The sequence below is a fragment of the Varanus komodoensis genome, unplaced genomic scaffold, assembly GCF_004798865.1.
Source record: "Varanus komodoensis strain SLA01 unplaced genomic scaffold, ASM479886v1 scaffold227, whole genome shotgun sequence".
NCBI lineage: Eukaryota > Metazoa > Chordata > Lepidosauria > Squamata > Varanidae > Varanus > Varanus komodoensis.
The window spans coordinates 43,793-62,271 of NW_025335622.1; the positions used below are offsets into that span (position 1 = coordinate 43,793).

Here is an 18,479-nt window from a genome sequence, read left to right on the forward strand (position 1 = left end):
CTTCAAAGTGCCCAAGCACCTAGAGTCTCCGGAAAGAGCAGACAAAGAGAACAATCAGATCCAAAAAAACCCCTGAGGCTCATGTTGCACTGCCCAAATGCACAAGCAAAGATCCCATCATGGCTTTGCTTCTCACTTGGTGACTTGCTGTTGGAATGCTATCAAATGAGAAGGGAAGCAGCCAATGAACTTATTTGTAGCCTCCCTTTGTCAGTGTCCATGCAGAGTATCGATGAAGCAAAGCTGTTTATTTGGGATAGTCAGAGTTGTGTTCCTCCAACAATCCACCCAAAAAAATAAGGAAAACATTTACACAAATCTCAGACAGACACACACTGCAAAGTGGGAAACCAGTAAGTGCCATTTGGGCACTTTGAAGGGCTGGCAGTGGCTGTCACTTCAGAGATCACAAAAAATGATCTCCCCCTGCTGTTGGCTGGTACAGAAAATAAAGAAAGAAACAGAAGCCGCACTGCAGAAAGCAATGCAGGATACTCATGATGCAACGGCCTGCCATGGATTGTCGTGTTTGCGAACCCTGTCAGTCCTTGTAATGAACCTTGGCTTAAACTGCGGCTCACTTCCAGGCCTTTACAATGCCGCTGCTGCCAGGTACACCCAAGCAGAGGTGATGTTGCAGCTCTCAGCCTTGCAAGAGAATTCAATCCCCTTTTCAGGCTTATCCAGTGGCAGCAGTTCTGTAATGGGCCAGAAACTCTGCAGTGGGCCATGAGCTGCTGCCAAGTCAGCAGATGGACCAAGTAGGTTGGTGAGTGCTGCGATGGATAAGCCTGCAAGCAAGTACAATGGGGAGGGCTGTGGGCAGCTGACAGCCTTCTCCTTTGGCTTGGGTTTAGCTGGGAGCCTTTTGCAGCACCACTACTGCCAGGTGGGCCCACAAGAACACGAAGGAGGGACCACTTGGTCGCTGCAGCAGCTTTGCCATGGCATTGGGATGGGGGCAGCATCGTTCCTGACCCTTGGGCTGCTTGCAAATACACGGGGTTTAGGAAGGAGTTGAAAAAAGTAACTTAAGATGTAAGCAATGATCGAAAAAAATTGAAATGTAAACAATCATCTAATGAATTTCCAAAAAAGCAGGATTATGGCACAAGAAGGAAAAAGTGGGTGCCAACTCTCTAAAAGAAACTTCCTAACATAGTGTGGTAAATAACATAATTTACCATTTAAATATCAAAGTTTTGAATTAATACAGCACCAAGTAAAATTAATATTGCTATTGTAACAACAATATGTAACAACATAATGTAACAACAATTTATAACCACAATACTTTTACTCATAATGCTAACTATTTTGTATTTTTAAAAGTATGGAACAGGAGGACCATGTGCACAGGATAATGGGCTTAAGTTACATGAAGCTGGATTCCAGCTAGCTAATAGGAAAAATTTCCTGACTGTCAGTGAGTTCCACAGTGGGACTGATTACCTTGGAAGCCATGGGGTCTCCCATATTGGAGCCAGGGCTGCATTGAGCAGGGAGCTGGACTCAGTGGCCGTGTCAGCCCCTTCCAGTTCTACCATTAGTCTGTGACTCTATGACAGAGGTCCTCAAACTTTTTAAAGGGGCCCAGTTCACTGTCCCTCAGACTGTTGGGGAGGTGGACTATAGTTTGAAAAATTATTAAAATAAATAAATTAAATTAAATAATTAAAATTAAAAATGTGGAGAGGTGAGCACAGGGCAGCCACACTCACATAATTAAAACTAGCTGCCACCGCCACAGAGCAGCTGCCCCTGGGTTCAGCGAGGTGGCCACAGCTCACATAATTAAAAATATATTTTAAAAGTTATATTTTTCTTACCTTCAATCCTTTTTTAGTGTCTTTGTCTCTCTCTCTCTCTTCCGCCCTCTCTTCTGTTTCCCACTCCGTATTTCCACTCTGTATATGATGCAATGGGTGGCGAGGGGGGGAAGAGCCGGCACACACGCAGTTGAGCTGTTGCAATTTGGGCATGCACCGGCTCTCTCTCTGCTCAGTTTCAAAGAAGGCCTGCGCTGGCTCAGAGCTTTTGGACTCGCTTGGAGATTGTTTTCTCCAAGCGAGTCCAAAAGCTCTGAGGCGGGCAGATAAATGAGCATGGTGGGCCGGATCTGGCCCATGGGCTATAGTTTGAGGACCCATGCTCTATGACTTCTGTGATGATACCTTTGAAATCTGATTTCAGTCACACGGAGGTGGATAGAGACCTGTTTCTCCCTGCAGAGGAAAGCAGGACGTACTCCAACAAAGCAAAGCTCAGGGAACCCAGGTTCAATTTAGATGCCAGGAAGCACTTCCTGGCAGTTAGGACCCCAAGGGTGTGGAATAGGCTTCCACAGGAGATGGTTGAGGCCTCATCAGTGAGGATGCTCAAAGATAGGCTAGACATACACCTGGTGGGCATGTTGTGAGCGGAGCCAGTTGGAGCCAGGGGTAGGACTGAATGGCCCAGGAGGCCCCTTCTGACTCGCTCTGTTTCTATGTTTCTAATACACTAAGTTAAGAAATGGTTGTGCATTAGTGATAGGAACAATCTTCAGGTTGATCAGTTTTGGTTTTCAATACTTGTCACTCTCAGTCTCAAGAAACTTCCTATTGATTCCTTTTGCTTCCTCCTCCTCCTCCTATTCCTCTCTCTTTCTCTCTTTCTCTCTTTCTCTGGTTTATTTTAATGTGATGTAGATAGGTGAATCCTATTTTCTAAAATGTCTGCAGGGGCTGAGGGCTGCTGCTGCAAAGCAGGAACTTCAGAGCTGGGATTTGCCTTCTAGGCAGGATGCTCTTTTCTTCCAAACTGAAAAATCCTGAAACTTGGACCTGAGTTAGCACTGTTTCACTAGGTTCAAGAATTGTCTTGCCTGATGGATATATTAACACTGGAAGGATGGCTGGCTACTTCCAATGAGGTAATGAATGAAGGCTTGATGAAGCTGTTAGCATTTGAAGGTGATGTGTGGCCTGCTCTTGTTGAACTGTTTGTGTTGAGAACATTATTTTTCTGCATAGATATATATTCATAAATATATTTGATATATTGTATCAATTGTAATTGCTCTATTCCAAAGTTAAAACTGCTTTCCGCCTTTTCTCTTTCTTCCCTTTTCCTTTTTGGCCTTTCATTTTGCTGAAATTCACAATAAACATTCATTTAAAAGGCATCAGCGTCCCTTTCCATGTTCATCCTCCACACCGAAATAAATAGATTTGCTTCACAAATGCATCATTTTTCAGGCAGAGCCCAGGAACAAGGACTGTGCAGTGTGCACCCCAGCACCCCCATGGAAGGGCCCTGCTCGGGACATCCCTCTCCTTCCTGCATCTCCCCCTCACTGACCAAGCATGGAAAGCTGGACTCACTGTGAAGCGCAGTTCTGATCCACCAGGGATGGAGCAGCCCCCGTCGTAGCTCTGCATGCAGCACGGTACGTGGTTGTGCTCTGCGGAGCATCCTTTGCAGTACCCCCGTGCAGCTGTCCAGGATTGCCCTAGGGTCCCCTCTGACAGGACGTCCATCCCTTTCTTATAGCTGGACGACTGATTCAGTATCCAGAACTCCCCGAGGGTCTCACGCTGCATCAGGCTCCGGATCCCCTCAGGGCCATGCCAGACGAGCTGCGGCAGCAGTTTAGGCATCCCAGTCTGAGCACGGATTCCGTGTGCTTCTCCCGAGGGAGAAGAATAAGCCGGGAAGCACGGCGCGGTTTCGCTTTCTCTTTCAACCGTACTTGGGGCGACTTCGGAAATGATCTCGTTCTTTCCTTGCGTGCCGAGTGTGGCAACGGGATGGTAAGTGAAGGGGCCGGCAAGAAGGCGCGGGATGGCACAAGCAAGACGGGTCAGCTCAGGCATAGAGACAGAGAAAAGAGGGTCGCCGGTGGCGTTGGAGACTCACGCAGCGGCCGGGGCGGAACTGGGTGGCGTCGGGAACGGCCATCGCTGGCTGGGTTTCCTGAGCCTGGGCGGGAGCCTGTCGAAGGCAGACATGGGTGGGAAGGAGCGGGGTTGGGTGCCTGGGAGATATGCTGTGACCATTTTAAATACTAATCGTGCAAAAGAACGGTTTCAAAACCCGGGAGAGGAGCCACGGGGGGTCCGGAAGGCCAAGCTGTCGAGAAGTGCCAAGAATGACGATGCGCCTGGGACCCCTTTCGGGATCCGCTGTGGCGAGGACAGAATGAATCCTGCGGCGAAGTTGGGCATGGGGGCAGCTAGTGAGCCTCCAGTTGTTTCTCCCTGCAATACCCATCGTCCCTGCCAGCGTATCCTTTGGAGGAGGGTGATGAGAGTTGCAGGCGGAAACATTTGGCGAGCCTCCCTTTGCTCACCCTTAGGTTTATTTGAGGGGCGCTGTTGCAATGGGGTTTCGACATGCTCCATCATGGAAAAGTTCCGTCACGGGGAAATTCTTGAGAAAGCTCTCGGACAAGTTAGTCAGTGTCCCCTTTTTCCCACACCTTCGCGTAGCTGTGTAGGTGGGGAAAAGCCGCCCGGTTTTTTTCCCCCTAAGCCCCTAGGTTCCGCAGAGAGGTTCTTCTGATTCTTTTGCAGCTTAAAATGGAAATGTATCGCTCTCAACCAGCTTTATTTCTTCCGAGGCAGGCTGGCAGTCAGGGAGGGCTGTTCTGCTGGACCTTGGACCCAGCTGTGGCTTCCTGAGCAGGGCGTCCACCGAGACTGCCCTCAGCCAGTTGGGGCCTGACTGGCTTGTTGTGGGGAGGCTGACTGAGCATTTTAAGTTATCTGGGGAGACCTGCAGCCAGCCAGCCAGCCAGCCAGCCAACGTGCTGCTGTTCAGAGGGAGTGGAGGGAAGCCGTGTCAATGGGGAGGTCACCTGCTTTCCTTCTCTGTGAGTATCATTATTATAATTACTATAATATTATTATTTATACCTCATGGTTTATCCTCTTTCAAGGAACACACAGAAGCTGGTGTGGTCCTTCTCCTCACTGCTTTATCCTCACAACAACCTGGAGGGGTTGGTCACCCCATGAGGCTCATGACTGAGAGGGACTTGAACCCACAAGTTCCCAGGCCAACACTGTCACTGCTACACCATGCTAGCTCCCTCCCTCCCTCAGGGTAACCCTTTTTCTCCCATCCTCCCCTACCCCAGTGCTTTGATTTTTTCCTCCATGGGAGCTTGGGAGGCATTGTGTATGATGGGGGAAGTTTGGAGCAGTAATTGCCCTTAGTGACTTTCTGAAGGGACTGGGCAAATTCAGGGAGGGGAAAGCTGTCCGTGACTTCTAGTCCTCGTGGCTCTGTGCTCCCTCCCTTCTCAGAGGCAGTGTGCCCAGGAGCACTAGTTGCTGGGGGACACATGCAAGAGGGTGCTATTAGTCTCATGCCCTGCTTGTGGCTTCCCGGTGCCATCTGGCTTACTGCTGTGGGGAACCGTGGAGTAGCAAACATGGCTCTTCCCATCCCTATGAGGTAGGCTAGGCTGAATTATAGTGGAAAGAATTTTGATAGGCAAAAATGCATGCTATACAGCTTACCATGTGGAGTGTATTGTGCTGAATATTTATTAAATTTAAAACTATAAGTTACCTTGTACCCACTTAGAGATGGAGCAGGAAGCTTGTGAATCTAGACTACCAAATACATATTAAATTTTGTGAAAAAGTGGTGGGGATAATTTAAGAGTGGTTAGAGCATTGGAGTGGGTCTCAGGAGATCTGGGTTCTAGTCCCCAGTTGGCTGTGAAGTTTCCTGGGTGACTCTGGGCCAGTCATGGGCTCTCAACCCGACCTACCTCACAGGATTGTTGTTGTAAGGATCAGATTGAGAGGAGGAGAATTCTGTAAGCCCCAGTGAATTAACTGGAAGTCCTGATGTGTACTGTGTGGGATTCTGATCCTCTCACTCCATCTGACCTGTTCTGTTGATTCCTGTGAGTATGAGCATTATAATGCCCTCTTGCATCACAAACAGAAATGTTGTATTAACAAACTGCACAGTGCTATTCATGTCTACTCACAGGTAAATCATACTAAGCTTGGTGGGGCTTATTCCCAGACAATTGTATATAGGACTGGAGCCATAGTATTTCTCATTCTCCACATTTTTTCCTGTTTTCAACATCTTGTTTGTCTGCCTCCTTCTCACAATATCCTGGTTTTCATTTTCTTATTCCAGGTGAGCCTTGGGGAGGCATTCTGCACATGACTAGAACTGAATCTGGCACACAGTTTTCCTCATAGAATGAAAGAGATCACCTGCGCATAGTTTTTGAACACTTGGGGACCGAAGAGATGAATGAAAGGCGTTTATCAACTAGCTCCCTTCTTTCCTATGATTCACCCTCTGTCATAAGCAGTATAGGAGGTAATGGCATGACTTTTGTCTGAGAGCAGACTGGAGATGAGGGAGATTTAGGGAAGCCATGTGCCAGAGAAGAAGTGAAATATCTACCCCTGCAGATAATTAGGGGTAGCCATCATACCATGGACAGCAGTGTGTCCTTCCTTACTTTCCTGGCTTCCCACAAAGGGTGTGTGTGTGAGAATGTGAGTGAGTAAGAGGGAGAGGTTTGGGGAAGGTGGTGGACAAAGGTAATAAGGGAAAATATGGGAAGATGTGTTGTTGGTAAAGGAGGAGAGGGGAAAGTTCTGTGAGATAGGTTTAGGTTGTTGCTAGAAAGTGTGGGTTCAAAAGAAGAAACTCTGTGTGTTACTCCTCCACCTCACATTTAGACATTTGGGCAGGTTACTTGTTCTTTGTAACGAGCCACATTTTCCATGACCATTGTTCGGTAGAACACAGGACAGCTTTTCAAATTGCCAAACAAGCTCTTGGGTCCATAAAGTTGCCTAAACTGTCCACTCAGGTGAACAGAAGGTAGGTCTCCAGATGTCTGGGACCCAGAAGCCTCTGTCAGCTTGACCCATGGTCTAGAATGCTGGGAGCTGGTTCAAAACATCTGCAGATCTACTTCCAGCCCACCAGTGCTCTACCTAATATGATAACATCACAGTTTTACAGAGTTGGTATACCTTTCGAGAAAAACAATTTCTGTTTTGCAGAGGCTGACTGTTTTTGGCTCTGACCTCTTGGCAGAGCAGCAGAGGCAGAGGCTGGGAGAGAGCACAGAGTGACCAGGGGACTGGCGAAGGCAAGGGAGGAGCTGGGCAGCGGAGCAGAGGGCCAGGAGCAGCAGAGAGGAAGGGGGCAGGTCCAGAGAGGCTAGAGCAGCCAGGAGGAAGCAGACAGGCAGGGGTTCTCTCACACCCGCTGGCCTCCATTGTTGAGACCTCGTGGAGAATGGGTGAAGTTCCAGAGGACTGGAGGGTGGCATCAGTGGTCCCAATTTTCAAAAAAGGTAGTAGAAAGGACATGGGGAATTATAAACCGGTTAGCCTTACGTCCATTGTAGGAAAAACAATAGAAAGGCTCATAATAGAAAGAGATCTAGTGATGCTAGATAGGGAAGGGAGGCTGACAGCCACACAACATGGCTTCCGCAAAAACAGGTCCTGCCAGACAAACCTTGTGGAATTCTATGACAAGGTTTCGAGATGGTTAGATGGAGGGGACACAGTGGATGTGGTATACCTGGATTTCAGCAAGGCCTTTGACAAAGTGCCCCATGATATCCTGATGGAGAAACTGAGGAGTTTTGGAATACACTGAAGCACTGTCCGGTGGATTAGGGCATGGTTGACTGACTGAAAGCAGAGGGTAACCATTAGCGGGGAATCATCGGGATGGCGGCCAGTGACAAGCAGGGTCCCCCAGGGCTCTGTCCTGGGGCCAATCCTGTTTAATCTTTTCATTAACGACGTGGAAGAAGGGGTGAACAGTCTGCTGATCAAATTCGCAGATGACACTAAAACTGGAGCAGCGGCCACAACTGAGGAGCAGGTACTCCAGATCCAAAAGGATCTGGACAGACTATGGAAGTGGGCAGGAGACAACAGGATGGCATTCAATGTGGATAAGTGCAAGGTCTTGCACTTGGGGCATAGGAATGGCTGTCATAAGTACGGGTTAGGTGATAAGTGGCTGGAGAGCAGCACTTGTGAAAGAGACCTCGGGGTACTGGTTGACTGCAGGCTAAACATGAGTCAGCAGTGTGATGCGGTGGTCAAGAGGGCGAACGCCATCCTTGGTTGCATAGCCAGAAGTGTGGCTTCTAGATCAAGAGAGGTATTACTACCACTCTACATGATTCTAGTGCGCCCGCAACTGGAGTATTGTGTTCAGTTTTGGGCCCCTCAATACAGAAAGGATATAGCCAGGTTGGAGTCAGTGCAGTCTAAGGCCACAAGGTTGGTGGCCAGTTTGCAGGGGATGCCGTATGAGGCGAGACTGAGGGAACTGGGTCTCTTCAGCCTGGAGAAGAGGGAACTCCGAGGGGATATGTTGGTGACATACAGGTATGTGAGGGGCTGTCACATGGAGATGGGTAAAGACCTGTTCTCCCCTGCAGAGGAAGGCAGAACATGCTCCAACAGAGCAAAGCTCAGGGAGCCAAGGTTCCATTTGAATGCCAGGAAGCACTTCCTGACAGGACCCCGAGGGTGTGGAATGGGCTTCCACGAGAGGTCGTTGAGGCCCCATCGGTGCAGTTGTTCAAGAATAGGCTGGACGTCCACATGGTGGGCATGTTGTGAGCGGAGCTGGGTGGTGCCGGAGGGCAGACTAGATGGCCCGGGAGGCCCCTTCTGACTCGCTCTGTTTTCTATGTTTATATGTTTCTCTGCATCCACTCTTTTCTGCTTGTCCTTCCTCACCCCTAGTTGGGTGTAATGCTGTTCTTTTTATGGTAGGAGCTGGAAATCACAAACAGTTCTTGTGCTAGTTTTTTGTTTATTTTAACCCTGAATCTATTGACTCCATGTCTAGTCACTCAGTAACTGACTTTGGCATGGGACATCATCTAGATAACCTTAGGAGAGGCTGAAGTCCTTGTTCCAACCTTGGGAATGCACTCAAAGCTGGGACTTTGACCTCAAAGTGCCCTCCCTCCATCTGTTCAACTGGTGGAGATAGTACAGCCCTTGCTGCAGCTCCAAAGTTGATCTTCAGACCTAGGACTAACCTGGGGTTGGAGGCATTTGTAGACATTTCAGGGGTGTGGGGAAGGCAAGAGCCAGACTACACAATATGCAGTCTCCTGGCAGTGCTGTAGCCTCTCCTCATGTTCCAGGGGAAAAGGTTTACATGGCCAGTGTTGCCCATCTAAGTCTTTTGCGGGGGGAAAGGAGCACAAAGGAGACTTTTGTTCCATACTTCTTCCAGCCTCGCGTGAATGTCCAAAATCCTCCAAGTTCAGAAGGTTGCAAGCAGCCACACTGGATTGTACCGCCCATGACTAGAAGGATACAACAGGTTGCCATCCTTCTCCAAATCCAGATGTGAAGAATCTGTAGCTCTCCAGATATTGTTAGACTGCACCTCCTGTTATTCCTGTTCACTAACAATGCTAGCTTGGCCAATGAATGTCAGAGTCCAACAATGTCTGGGGGGCTACAGGTTCCTCACCCCATCTTAAACACATAGCTTCCTAATTTTACTCTGGGAGTAAAATTACTCTGGGAGAGCAAAACTGATTTAACTAGGAGCAGTGCATCCACTTGAAATGGCTGGCTGTGGTGCTTAATGAGAAAAGATTGCATGTGAGCATCTCTTCAGGAAACATTTGGGGGCAATATTTCTTGGTCATTTTGTCCCAACATTTACGGTGAGCTTTGCAAGAAAATAGCCACTTCAAGAACAGTCCCCAGAAACACAGCAAACTGTGCCAGCTCTATTGCAACATCAGCTCCAAATGCCAAATGTACTTTATCTAGGGGCAGAAGTCAAGATTTTGTTACTGCCATGACAACAATGGACATTTTTCCATTGCTTACTGGCGGTATTCATTTGGCAGGTCATACTCTGTGGCTGGATTCATGCAACACAGCAAAAAATCCTGTGCTGTTTCCTCAGTGCATGAATTTTTGCCTGACTTTGCTGGTTAGAAGATCACATGGCCACCCAGACACCACAGTTCATGCAATCCCTACCCCAACCTTCCAGCCTTGCCATGCATCCCAGCAGCCCCAGCAAGTGACATCCCCATTCTTGCCTAGGGACTGCAGCAGCTTCCTCATGATTGACTTGCTGCATTCCTGAGGTGGATTCCCCCCTTCCCCCTCCCAGCTGTACCTACAAGTTTGTGGCACTTCCCAGCTGGAAAAGCAACAATTTCACCAAAATTCCTCCATGTATTTTTGCACCATCTCCTTGCTATATCCCTGCAATTGTCCTGTTCCATTCCAGACAGGTCATCTCTTGCAGCCCTCACCACTGTCTTGTTGGTAGGCAGCCCCTCCTCTGAGGAAAGGGGAACTGAGGTCACATCCCCTGCCCTCTTGGCAGTAAGAGGAAGTGAGAAAACTTTTCTGTTCCTCTCCAGGTCTCTTTTGCCACACAAATTCCACTGAATCCCTGAAGGTTTCAGTCAATTCTCCCTACTTGTCTTCTTTGTCAAAAATACATATCCTATTCTTTTCAATGCTTGTTAAGTATTTCCCATCGTGCACGTTGGAAAGCACAGATATGGTAGATAAAACCAAGTGCTGCTGAACTTCCCCATCTAGTACATAATATTACCTTAAATAAGTTTCATATCTGAAACATGGTCCTTCAGTTTGAGCATTAAATACTGCCACATCACCACTATCTTGGTAAAATCTTTTTTTATGTTTGGTAAATATCTTCTCATCCAGATTTCCCCATTTTTTCTACTGAAGAAGGCCCAGGGAAATTAATGAATTTTGTTTCTTTTTTATTTCTCTCTTTGTGATACAGTACAGACCAATATCTCCAAGGGTTCATCATGTAAAGCTATCAAAATAGTCTTGGCAGTCATATCTGCTTGCCTGAACGTTGGGCTCATTACCTGGGTGATTGGTAAGTCCTTGCTGTTGCTATCCTGAATTCCACAGCCCATCCCCACTCAAAGTTTGAGCATGGGTTGAGTGAGGTTCTCATTAGGTTGAATCATAGCTTGAACCATAGCTTGTTGAACCTTAGGTTACTGTGTTGTCTGTGCTGTGCTAGCAAGCTTTGGTATATTCACAATGAAGAGAACCCAAGGTTGGTTGTTCGGTTTGAACTGTGGATTGTTCACCATGGTTTCTTATGTGGGTTATCATGACCGAACCCACTCACTCCCTTGGATTCAGGAGGTCAAATCCATTTACAGTGCAATCCTTATGTGTACTTGAAAGTAAGTCCCATTGAATTTCATGTTGCTTACCCAGGAGAGCATATATAGGACTGCATTCTGAGGCTGCAATCCTATGGCTTCTTCATGGGTGCCTCATTGTATCTTTTGGTTCTCTCCTTCTAAGGATGGACAGAGAGTTTTACCATAAGGAAGACCAACTGATCTTGGTAGCCTCTTACATACTTCATACAAACTGTCAGTTCTCATATATCAGAACACTGACTTTGGAAGGCACAAAAAGGAGGACTTCCCTGGGCATAGAAACTGTGACAAAGAAACTGTTGTGTTTGAACCTTTTGGCCAACAGGTCCAGAAGCTCTTCTGTGCGTTAATATTATGCCAGAATAGGGGTTGAGCCCTGAAGCTGGAAAATTTGTTTTCTTCTCTTAGAATCAACAAAAGGAATGACAAAAAATGTAAGAAACCAGCTTCAACTGGTTACATACAAAGGAAAAATGGCTCCCCTTCCAGTGACAGAACATTGAACAAAGAGGTCCCTCTACCTCAGTTCTTTCTCCCCTGTTCTCTGCAGAATTTCTGTTATTTGCCCCTTCCCTAACTTCCAGCCACTATAGCATAAACTGCCTGGAGAGCTTTGGCTGCTGACAGTATAGAAATAAAAGAAAATAAATAGACGGAGGTCCTGTCATTTTCACACGAACCCAGGGTTCCACAAGAACCCTGGGGCAAGGATTGTCCAAAGCCAGAAACTGCCAAGCAATTAGCTGTTGTGAGGAAAACACTGGGGCGAGAAGACCAGGGCAAAGCCATTTGAGGAAATCTGGAGGGCTGTGTTTCATCCACAGGCCTGAAATTCAACCCCCCTGCTCTGGCAAATATTGTGCAGTTCCAGGAGTACTGCTGAGTTAATGAATAGCAGAGTAAGAAAAACAAAGGCTGTGCTGATTCCAAAACAGCTTTATAGAAGAAGCAGATTTGGGGCAAGAAGAATGGTGGAGGGTGCCTTGTTTTGCAACTGCCAGAAAACACCTTCTAGCAGAACTGGTTCAGCCCTGCCACAAGGGGAAGTGACCCATTTTATTTGGCACCATGATAGATTTATTTATTTATTTTTCGATTTATATCCTGCCTTTTTCCTACAAAGGGCTCAAGGCAGCTTACATCCTCCTCCTCCTCCATCTTATCCCCACAACAACAACCCTGTGAGGTAGGTTGGGCTGAGAGTCTTTGACTGGTCCAAAGTCACCCAGTTGGCTCCATGGCTGAGTGGGGACTAGAACCCAGATTCTCTGAGTCCCAGTCCTATGCTCTTAACCTCCACACCGGCTCTAGATGTGGTGCATGATGAAGGCAGGAATGGATGTCTAAATGGTGCAGCATGACTTTTTGAAGTCTTGGCCCCACCATCTGCTGAGAAAATACACAAAAGTGAATTTCTTGTGAGTGCTCCCTTTCAGCAGTTGGAGGAAATCCAAGACCCCTTTTGGACGGAATGATTGGATGCTTCTGCATCCCTAACCTTGACCCCTTTACCAATGTGGGACGTACTGCTTCTGCAGCACTCCCATGCAGTCTGAATACCTGGAAAGCACAATCTTGCAATGGTTAGGTAACGTGCAGGCAATGCCCAGCTTCATGAAAAATGGTTTGTATGGTGGCTGAGAGGCTGAACTGTAAACAAGGAAATTTCTCTTCCAATCTTACTTCTGCCTTGAATTCACAGGATGACTTTAGGTAAGCTTTTATTGACCAGGTTCAGAAAACATGGTAACCCAGAACCTAGGAGTGAGTATGAGATGTTGAATCATGACTGTTGTTTTAACCCAGTTGCACAGGAAAACTATGGTTTATTAACCATGAACCTCCCACAGTTCAAAGCGCAAGAACAGACCATGGGTTCTTTTAATAACCTATAGTTTGCTGGCTGCAGCAGAGTTCAGAGAGCACAGTAAATCACATTAAATAACCAGTAGCTGGCCTAAAGTCACCCAGCCTTCCTCCCAGGTTATTTCGCAGTATACTGTATAGGGATAATAATACTGTCCTGCTTTATGGGATTGTTGTAAACACATCTGAGATAACATATATGAAGCACTTTGAGCAGGCTGAACTGCCATGGGAGTGGTAGAATATCATTCAGAGTGCAGCACTTGGATGTTCTTTGACTATGCAGATAAGAAGCACCACACCCACTGAAGGCCTTCAGTGTGCCTGGGTGGGCATAGGAGAAGTGCTGGACGAAGTAGCATCTACCACATGGGTGCAGAGACTCCTTATGCGCAGAGCTTCTAGATGGAGCCCTTGCAGCCTGACGGTATGGTACAGCTGCAGCCTTTTCCCTGCATTCATGAATTTTCCATGGCAAGGAAAAAATGGAAACAGTGATGGGAAGCCCAGGAAAGTTAACGGTGGGAGATGATGCTGAAAATGTCTGGCACTCCTCTGACATTCTCTGAATGGGCAAGCATGATGGCATAATAAAAGCCTTGAACCAAAACACCATGAGTGGTCGAGGTCATGAAGTCCAGACTGGGCACCATCGGGCAGCCTAACTTACCTCCCAGAACTGTTGAGATGAGAAAAAGAGAAAGGGAGAGTTCATTGTGCATTGTTTTGACATCCTTGGAGGAAAGTCAGGATGTGTGTGTGTGAGTGTCTAGCTTAAAGAGTCATTTAGATCAATAGGCTCTGCCCTGACATTGTCTGGTCATGGCTCTTTCTGTCTGTGTGGAAGTGCGGGGAGTGTTGGGCAGAGCACTTGTTTATTGTTCTGTTTCTTTCTTAGTGTTGCAAAGAAAAGACTTTATCCCCCTTGGTCCAGCATGCCCAGATTCCTGGATCGGATATCAGGGAAAGTGCTACTATTTTTCAGAGGAAAAACGGAATTGGACCTCCAGCCAGAATTTTTGCATGTCATATAATTCCTCCCTGCTTACTATTAGTTGTAAGAAGGAAAAGGTAATATGAGCATTTTTTATTTCTGCACATGGATGGTTATGTAGAGAAGTACTGCTATGCGAGAAGGAATGGTGGTTAGGCAGCATGAGGGAACTAGTGGTACCTCTGGAACTTGCAGATGGTACAGAGTATGTAAGGAAGAGGTGTAGCTGCTGACTTTTAACACATCAAACATATTTGGGCTAAATATATGTAGTGGTGATGTGTTTGTAGACAACCCAGAGGGTGAGGCTCTGAATTCATGCCTTTGGTTCTTTGTGGCCCCTGTGAGCAAACAGAACCACTCAAAGGCTTTTCACTCTTTTCCTCCTTAATGAAACTTTTTTTTCAGTGGGAGGAAGACATGGAGGGGTTGCAAAGGGAAGACATGATTGGGATACACCCAAGCCAAATAAAAAGACGTATTTGAGCATGATTGCAAGATAAAGCTTCATCTGAAAGCACTGGAAGGCATAGGCTCAATTGCAGCATGACTCCAAAATCACATCTGTTGTTTAACTGTGGCTTGATGTGATGTGTCTCCATTGACAGGCCATGGCAATATAGCAATAAAGAACAGAAACAGTGGCTTGAAGTGAGCATGGTGTAATTGTGGTTTCTGTAAATTAGGGGCCACATGATATCTGACTTGACACACCATAGTTATGGCCACCGCCCTGCACTGAAAGGACAGTGAAGATAGGAATGAATAATGAGGCAGAGCTGAGAGAAGGGAGGGCAGAGCAGGGAAGCAGCTTGTTTACCTTTGGAAGTTTACACCATGGTTTAGTTCCTAACACAGTATCTGCTCTGGTACAGGGCTGGAGCTATGCAGAACTCTAGAACAGGGGTCCTCAAACTTTTTCACCAGGGGGCCAGTTGAAAGCTGCCGGTGCTGGGTGCAGGCCAGAAAGGTGGAGCCAGTGGTGCACACGGGCTGGGCCAGGGGTGGCGCATGCAGGCATGCGTGCATGCTGTGGTGGGGCTGGGGTGCATGGCGAGGCAAGATGAGACAAGGCGCAGGTGGACATGCAAGGTGAGGTGAGATGAGGCGAGGCGAGGGCACATGCTGCAAGTCAGGCACACAAGGCAGAGACTTGTTCTCTTGGAGATTGCTTTCTGCAAGCAAGCAAACCACTTCCTCCCCACATGTGGGGCGAGGTGGGCGGCAGGGGGCACGCATGGGCACGGGTGCACATGTGGCAGGTCCAAATGGACATGGCGAGCCAGATAAATGGGCATGGCGGGCTGGATCCAGCCCCCGGGCCATAGTTTGAGGACCCATGCTCTAGAAAGTTTAAGCTCACAGGACCACTGAAAAGTACCAACCCAGTATTGCTACCTTACAGTATTGCTACCATGCTACATCATTGGTCCATAAATATTGCAAATTAGGATTCTCACGTTTGAGTATTTTGCTCTTGGAAGGCTTTTGTGATGCGTTTCAATGGCAAAAACACTGCCTGGATTGGCCTCAGGAGGGAGCAAGGTCAGCCATGGAAATGGACAAATGGAGACAATTCAACGTGAGTCATCCTTTTTCCTTTTTAGCCTTCCCTGTTGAGACCTCAGGAATGAGAATCTCTACCTTTAAGCAGAACTACAATTTGTTGATTGTATTACTGTTTTTCACAACATAATGATCATATTATCTTAACGGTGCAATCTGGCACAATCTGTTTGGAGCATCTGAGGCCAAAGTCGGTGTTCAATGGAGGCATGGTGCTGGGAACCTGGATGTCCCCTCAGCATGGCACAAGAGGAGCAGAATCTGGGGAGGAAATGCAGCTGCCAAGAGAAGAGTGCTCAGCCGCTCCCTTCACAGACTCCTCTCCTTTCCTCCCCTCTCCTCTCCCAGTGCCCTTCTTCCAGCCATCGTTTTCCTCAGACATGATTGCCTCCAGCCCTGGATTCCAGATGTAGGGAATGAGGGTGGCAGTTGTTCTTGGCACACACTCTCAGATCATGCCAATCTGAACTCTGAGTCAGAGGAAGAAACAGGGAAGTGGGAAATTTGGGGTTTCATACTCTGAGATGGGAGAAGCAGAGGAGATTATCTCAATGCTACACTCTCCAGATGCCGAAGCACTCTGGAAATAACAGATATACAGCTGTTGGGTGGCAGCCTGGGAGAGGAGCTCTAAGAGACAAACAAAGCTGGGATTCTTAACCCCACAGCACGATGTCAAGAGAAGAGAGTTGGCCGACTAGAAGGTCAGAGTACAGAGAGAAGGCATGCTTGCTTCCCTCTCAAAGGGATTAGCCCCAAACTTACTCAAAAGGAATGTTTCTGGAAGTACTTGTTTAGATTGGGTTCAGTGTGCATGCTGAGAGATGCATTTTGTTGTGATTGTGTTTACTGGGCATATTTGGGTGAATAAAAAGCTTTTTACAAAGAGCAATCTATTGTCTTGAAGGTCTGAAGGAGGGAAAACCCCAGCTCACAACTCCAGCTGGGAGCAGGAAGGGAAGGGGTGCAGGGGAACACAAGCCAAAGGGTATTAAGGTGTTCTTGCCCTGCTTGTGAGATTCTGGTTCACCACTGTGGGAACAGAATACTGACCTAGGAAGGCCTTTGATCCAACTCAGCAGAGCAACTCTTAACTATCTCATGAGACCAGCTATGAAGATAATAGCCCCTTTCCAGTGCTGGCATCCTGCATGATTCAAAGATGTGTTTCAAATCACACCACCACAATATCATTCTGAGATGTTTGGCCAAGTTTTCTGACTCACTCTCTGACAAATGCCTTGTATGGTTATTAGTATGAATTGTGGTTCCATTCATGTATTTATTTTTAATTATAAATCCCAGTATGTACTACTAATATGTACCATTCCAAGAAGTCTTCACAATTAGTCACAACAAAGACAAACAAGTGAAATGTTGAATAGTTACCTGAAAGTTATTACTACTATATGCTACAAAGAAAACCTATTTTTTCATAAGTGCCTTAGTAGTATTCTTGCGTTGATTTTTCAAATAATTGGCATAATCGACACTACCATTAACACAAATTGTGTTGTTCTAGCACATGCGGTCTCCAACGCAAGACCAGTCCTGTTTCCTAGCAGAATGGGGTTGCATAGGAATATTATTACCTTGCATTTCTGCCTTGCCTTTTTACCTCTTGTAAGGTGACTTACTTAGTTTTCCTTCACTCCATTTTTCCTCATTACTGCAACCTTGTGAGGCACTTTAGGCTGACAGTCAGTGACTGGCCCAAGTCTCCCAGTTAGCTTCATGGATGACTGGGGACTGGAACCTGAGTTTCCTGGATCTCCAGTCCTGCTTTCTAGGCCATATTGGCTCTCAGAATGATGCTGTAGGAGGATGAGATTTGAGGTTGATTATGTAAGCATCTGCAAGAGGAAGAACTGTGCCATAATTAGCCACCCATGGATATTTTCAGATTCTGCTCATGGTTTCATCCCCAGAAAGGTTCTTATGTAACAGTGTATATGAAATATGTCTCTGTGTGTGTGACTTGAAAATTGTTATGAAAGGCATTCCCGCAAGAGATGTCTCCCCAGCTATCAAACCCCAGATATATTGCTTGATTCATTTGTAGTGTTTGTATGACAGGTTGCAAGTGATTGGAAATGGAGGAGATTGTACTTTTCTGAATGATGAAGCCACCATCACATCCTCAAGTTGCCAGACAAAACTGCTCTGGATCTGCAACAAATCAGATACTGTTAAAAGTTAAAATGGAATGTTTGAGAACTGCAAGTGTGTCCTTGCAGGCAGCGGCAACAGGCAGCACACAGCAAACTGCAAAATAACTTCTTTACACATTACTGCTTATATCAGAACCACATGTGGCTTGTGAACCTCGGCTTGGCCACTCCGGTCTATAAGCAGCACGGGAAGATCGTCACATCCTCTTTTGCATACCCTCAAATTCTGAAAGTTATTCTTGCACAAACACTTGTTACATGGAGATATTTCTATGATTTAATCACCTTTTTTGTGAGGGTTTCTTTTATTAAACAGCCATAAGAAAAAAAGGCATACGAATTAAAAAGTGTGAATGTCTTTGAGATGTAAGTTAAGACTGTATTTGTTCTGTCTGTATAAAGGTATGTTTTGTATTCTAAGGGGGTCCAACTGTGCATTAGTATAGGAAATGGAGGAAACACACACAGAGAGAAGGCAAATGACTCCAGCAAAAGAACTTGTGCCTCCCAAGGCGGGGGCGGGGGGGGGGGTCAAGTTGGAACACACATTGTAAGAATTGGGTCCACTTCTCCCAAAATACAGCATTCTGAGTGAGAGCTCAGACTCCGAATGTGAGCAACAAGAATTGGAGAGGGGATTGGAATGTGTTGCCGAAATGTCAAGGTTAATGAG

General features: G+C 46.7%; 3 protein-coding genes across 4 annotated transcripts in view; 2 read left to right on the plus strand and 1 right to left on the minus strand.

Moving 5' to 3' along the window:
- LOC123024222 (C-type lectin domain family 2 member D-like) overlaps positions 1-3,225 on the plus strand; it is a 22,449-nt gene extending 19,224 nt beyond the window's left edge. The window contains exon 8 of the mRNA XM_044431644.1: positions 3,164-3,225. Within this exon, the coding sequence (XP_044287579.1) occupies positions 3,164-3,210 (47 nt within the window). The 3' untranslated portion in view covers positions 3,211-3,225. The remainder of the gene's footprint in view (positions 1-3,163) is intronic.
- Positions 1-4,194, minus strand: part of LOC123024220 — a 23,276-nt gene extending 19,082 nt beyond the window's left edge. The window contains exon 1 of the mRNA XM_044431643.1: positions 3,366-4,194. Coding sequence (XP_044287578.1) covers positions 3,366-3,857 — 492 coding nt within the window. The 5' untranslated portion in view covers positions 3,858-4,194. The remainder of the gene's footprint in view (positions 1-3,365) is intronic.
- Positions 3,657-18,169, plus strand: LOC123024223 (C-type lectin domain family 2 member D-like). 2 transcript variants are annotated; one of them, XM_044431645.1, is made up of 6 exons: positions 3,657-3,794; positions 6,148-6,336; positions 10,807-10,908; positions 13,974-14,146; positions 15,554-15,651; positions 17,712-18,169. In XM_044431645.1, the coding sequence occupies exons 2-6, from the start codon at positions 6,264-6,266 to the stop codon at positions 17,833-17,835; spliced, it is 570 nt and encodes a 189-aa protein (XP_044287580.1). In that variant the 5' UTR covers positions 3,657-3,794; positions 6,148-6,263; the 3' UTR covers positions 17,836-18,169. The 2 variants fall into 2 exon arrangements, with proteins under 2 accessions (XP_044287580.1, XP_044287581.1); XM_044431646.1 differs by lacking the exon at positions 3,657-3,794 and adding an exon at positions 4,985-5,088.
- Positions 18,170-18,479: the final 310 nt, after the last annotated feature.

Excerpts from the sequence above, each read along its gene's own strand:
- LOC123024223 (XM_044431645.1), top strand. The coding sequence starts at position 6,264 with ATGAATGAAAGGCGTTTATCAACTAGCTCCCTTCTTTCCTATGATTCA. Across the intron at positions 6,337-10,806 it reads TGTCATAAGCAGTATAGGAG|TACAGACCAATATCTCCAAG; the intron begins GTAATGGCATGA and ends TTTGTGATACAG. Across the intron at positions 15,652-17,711 it reads ACAAATGGAGACAATTCAAC|GTTGCAAGTGATTGGAAATG; the intron begins GTGAGTCATCCT and ends TTTGTATGACAG.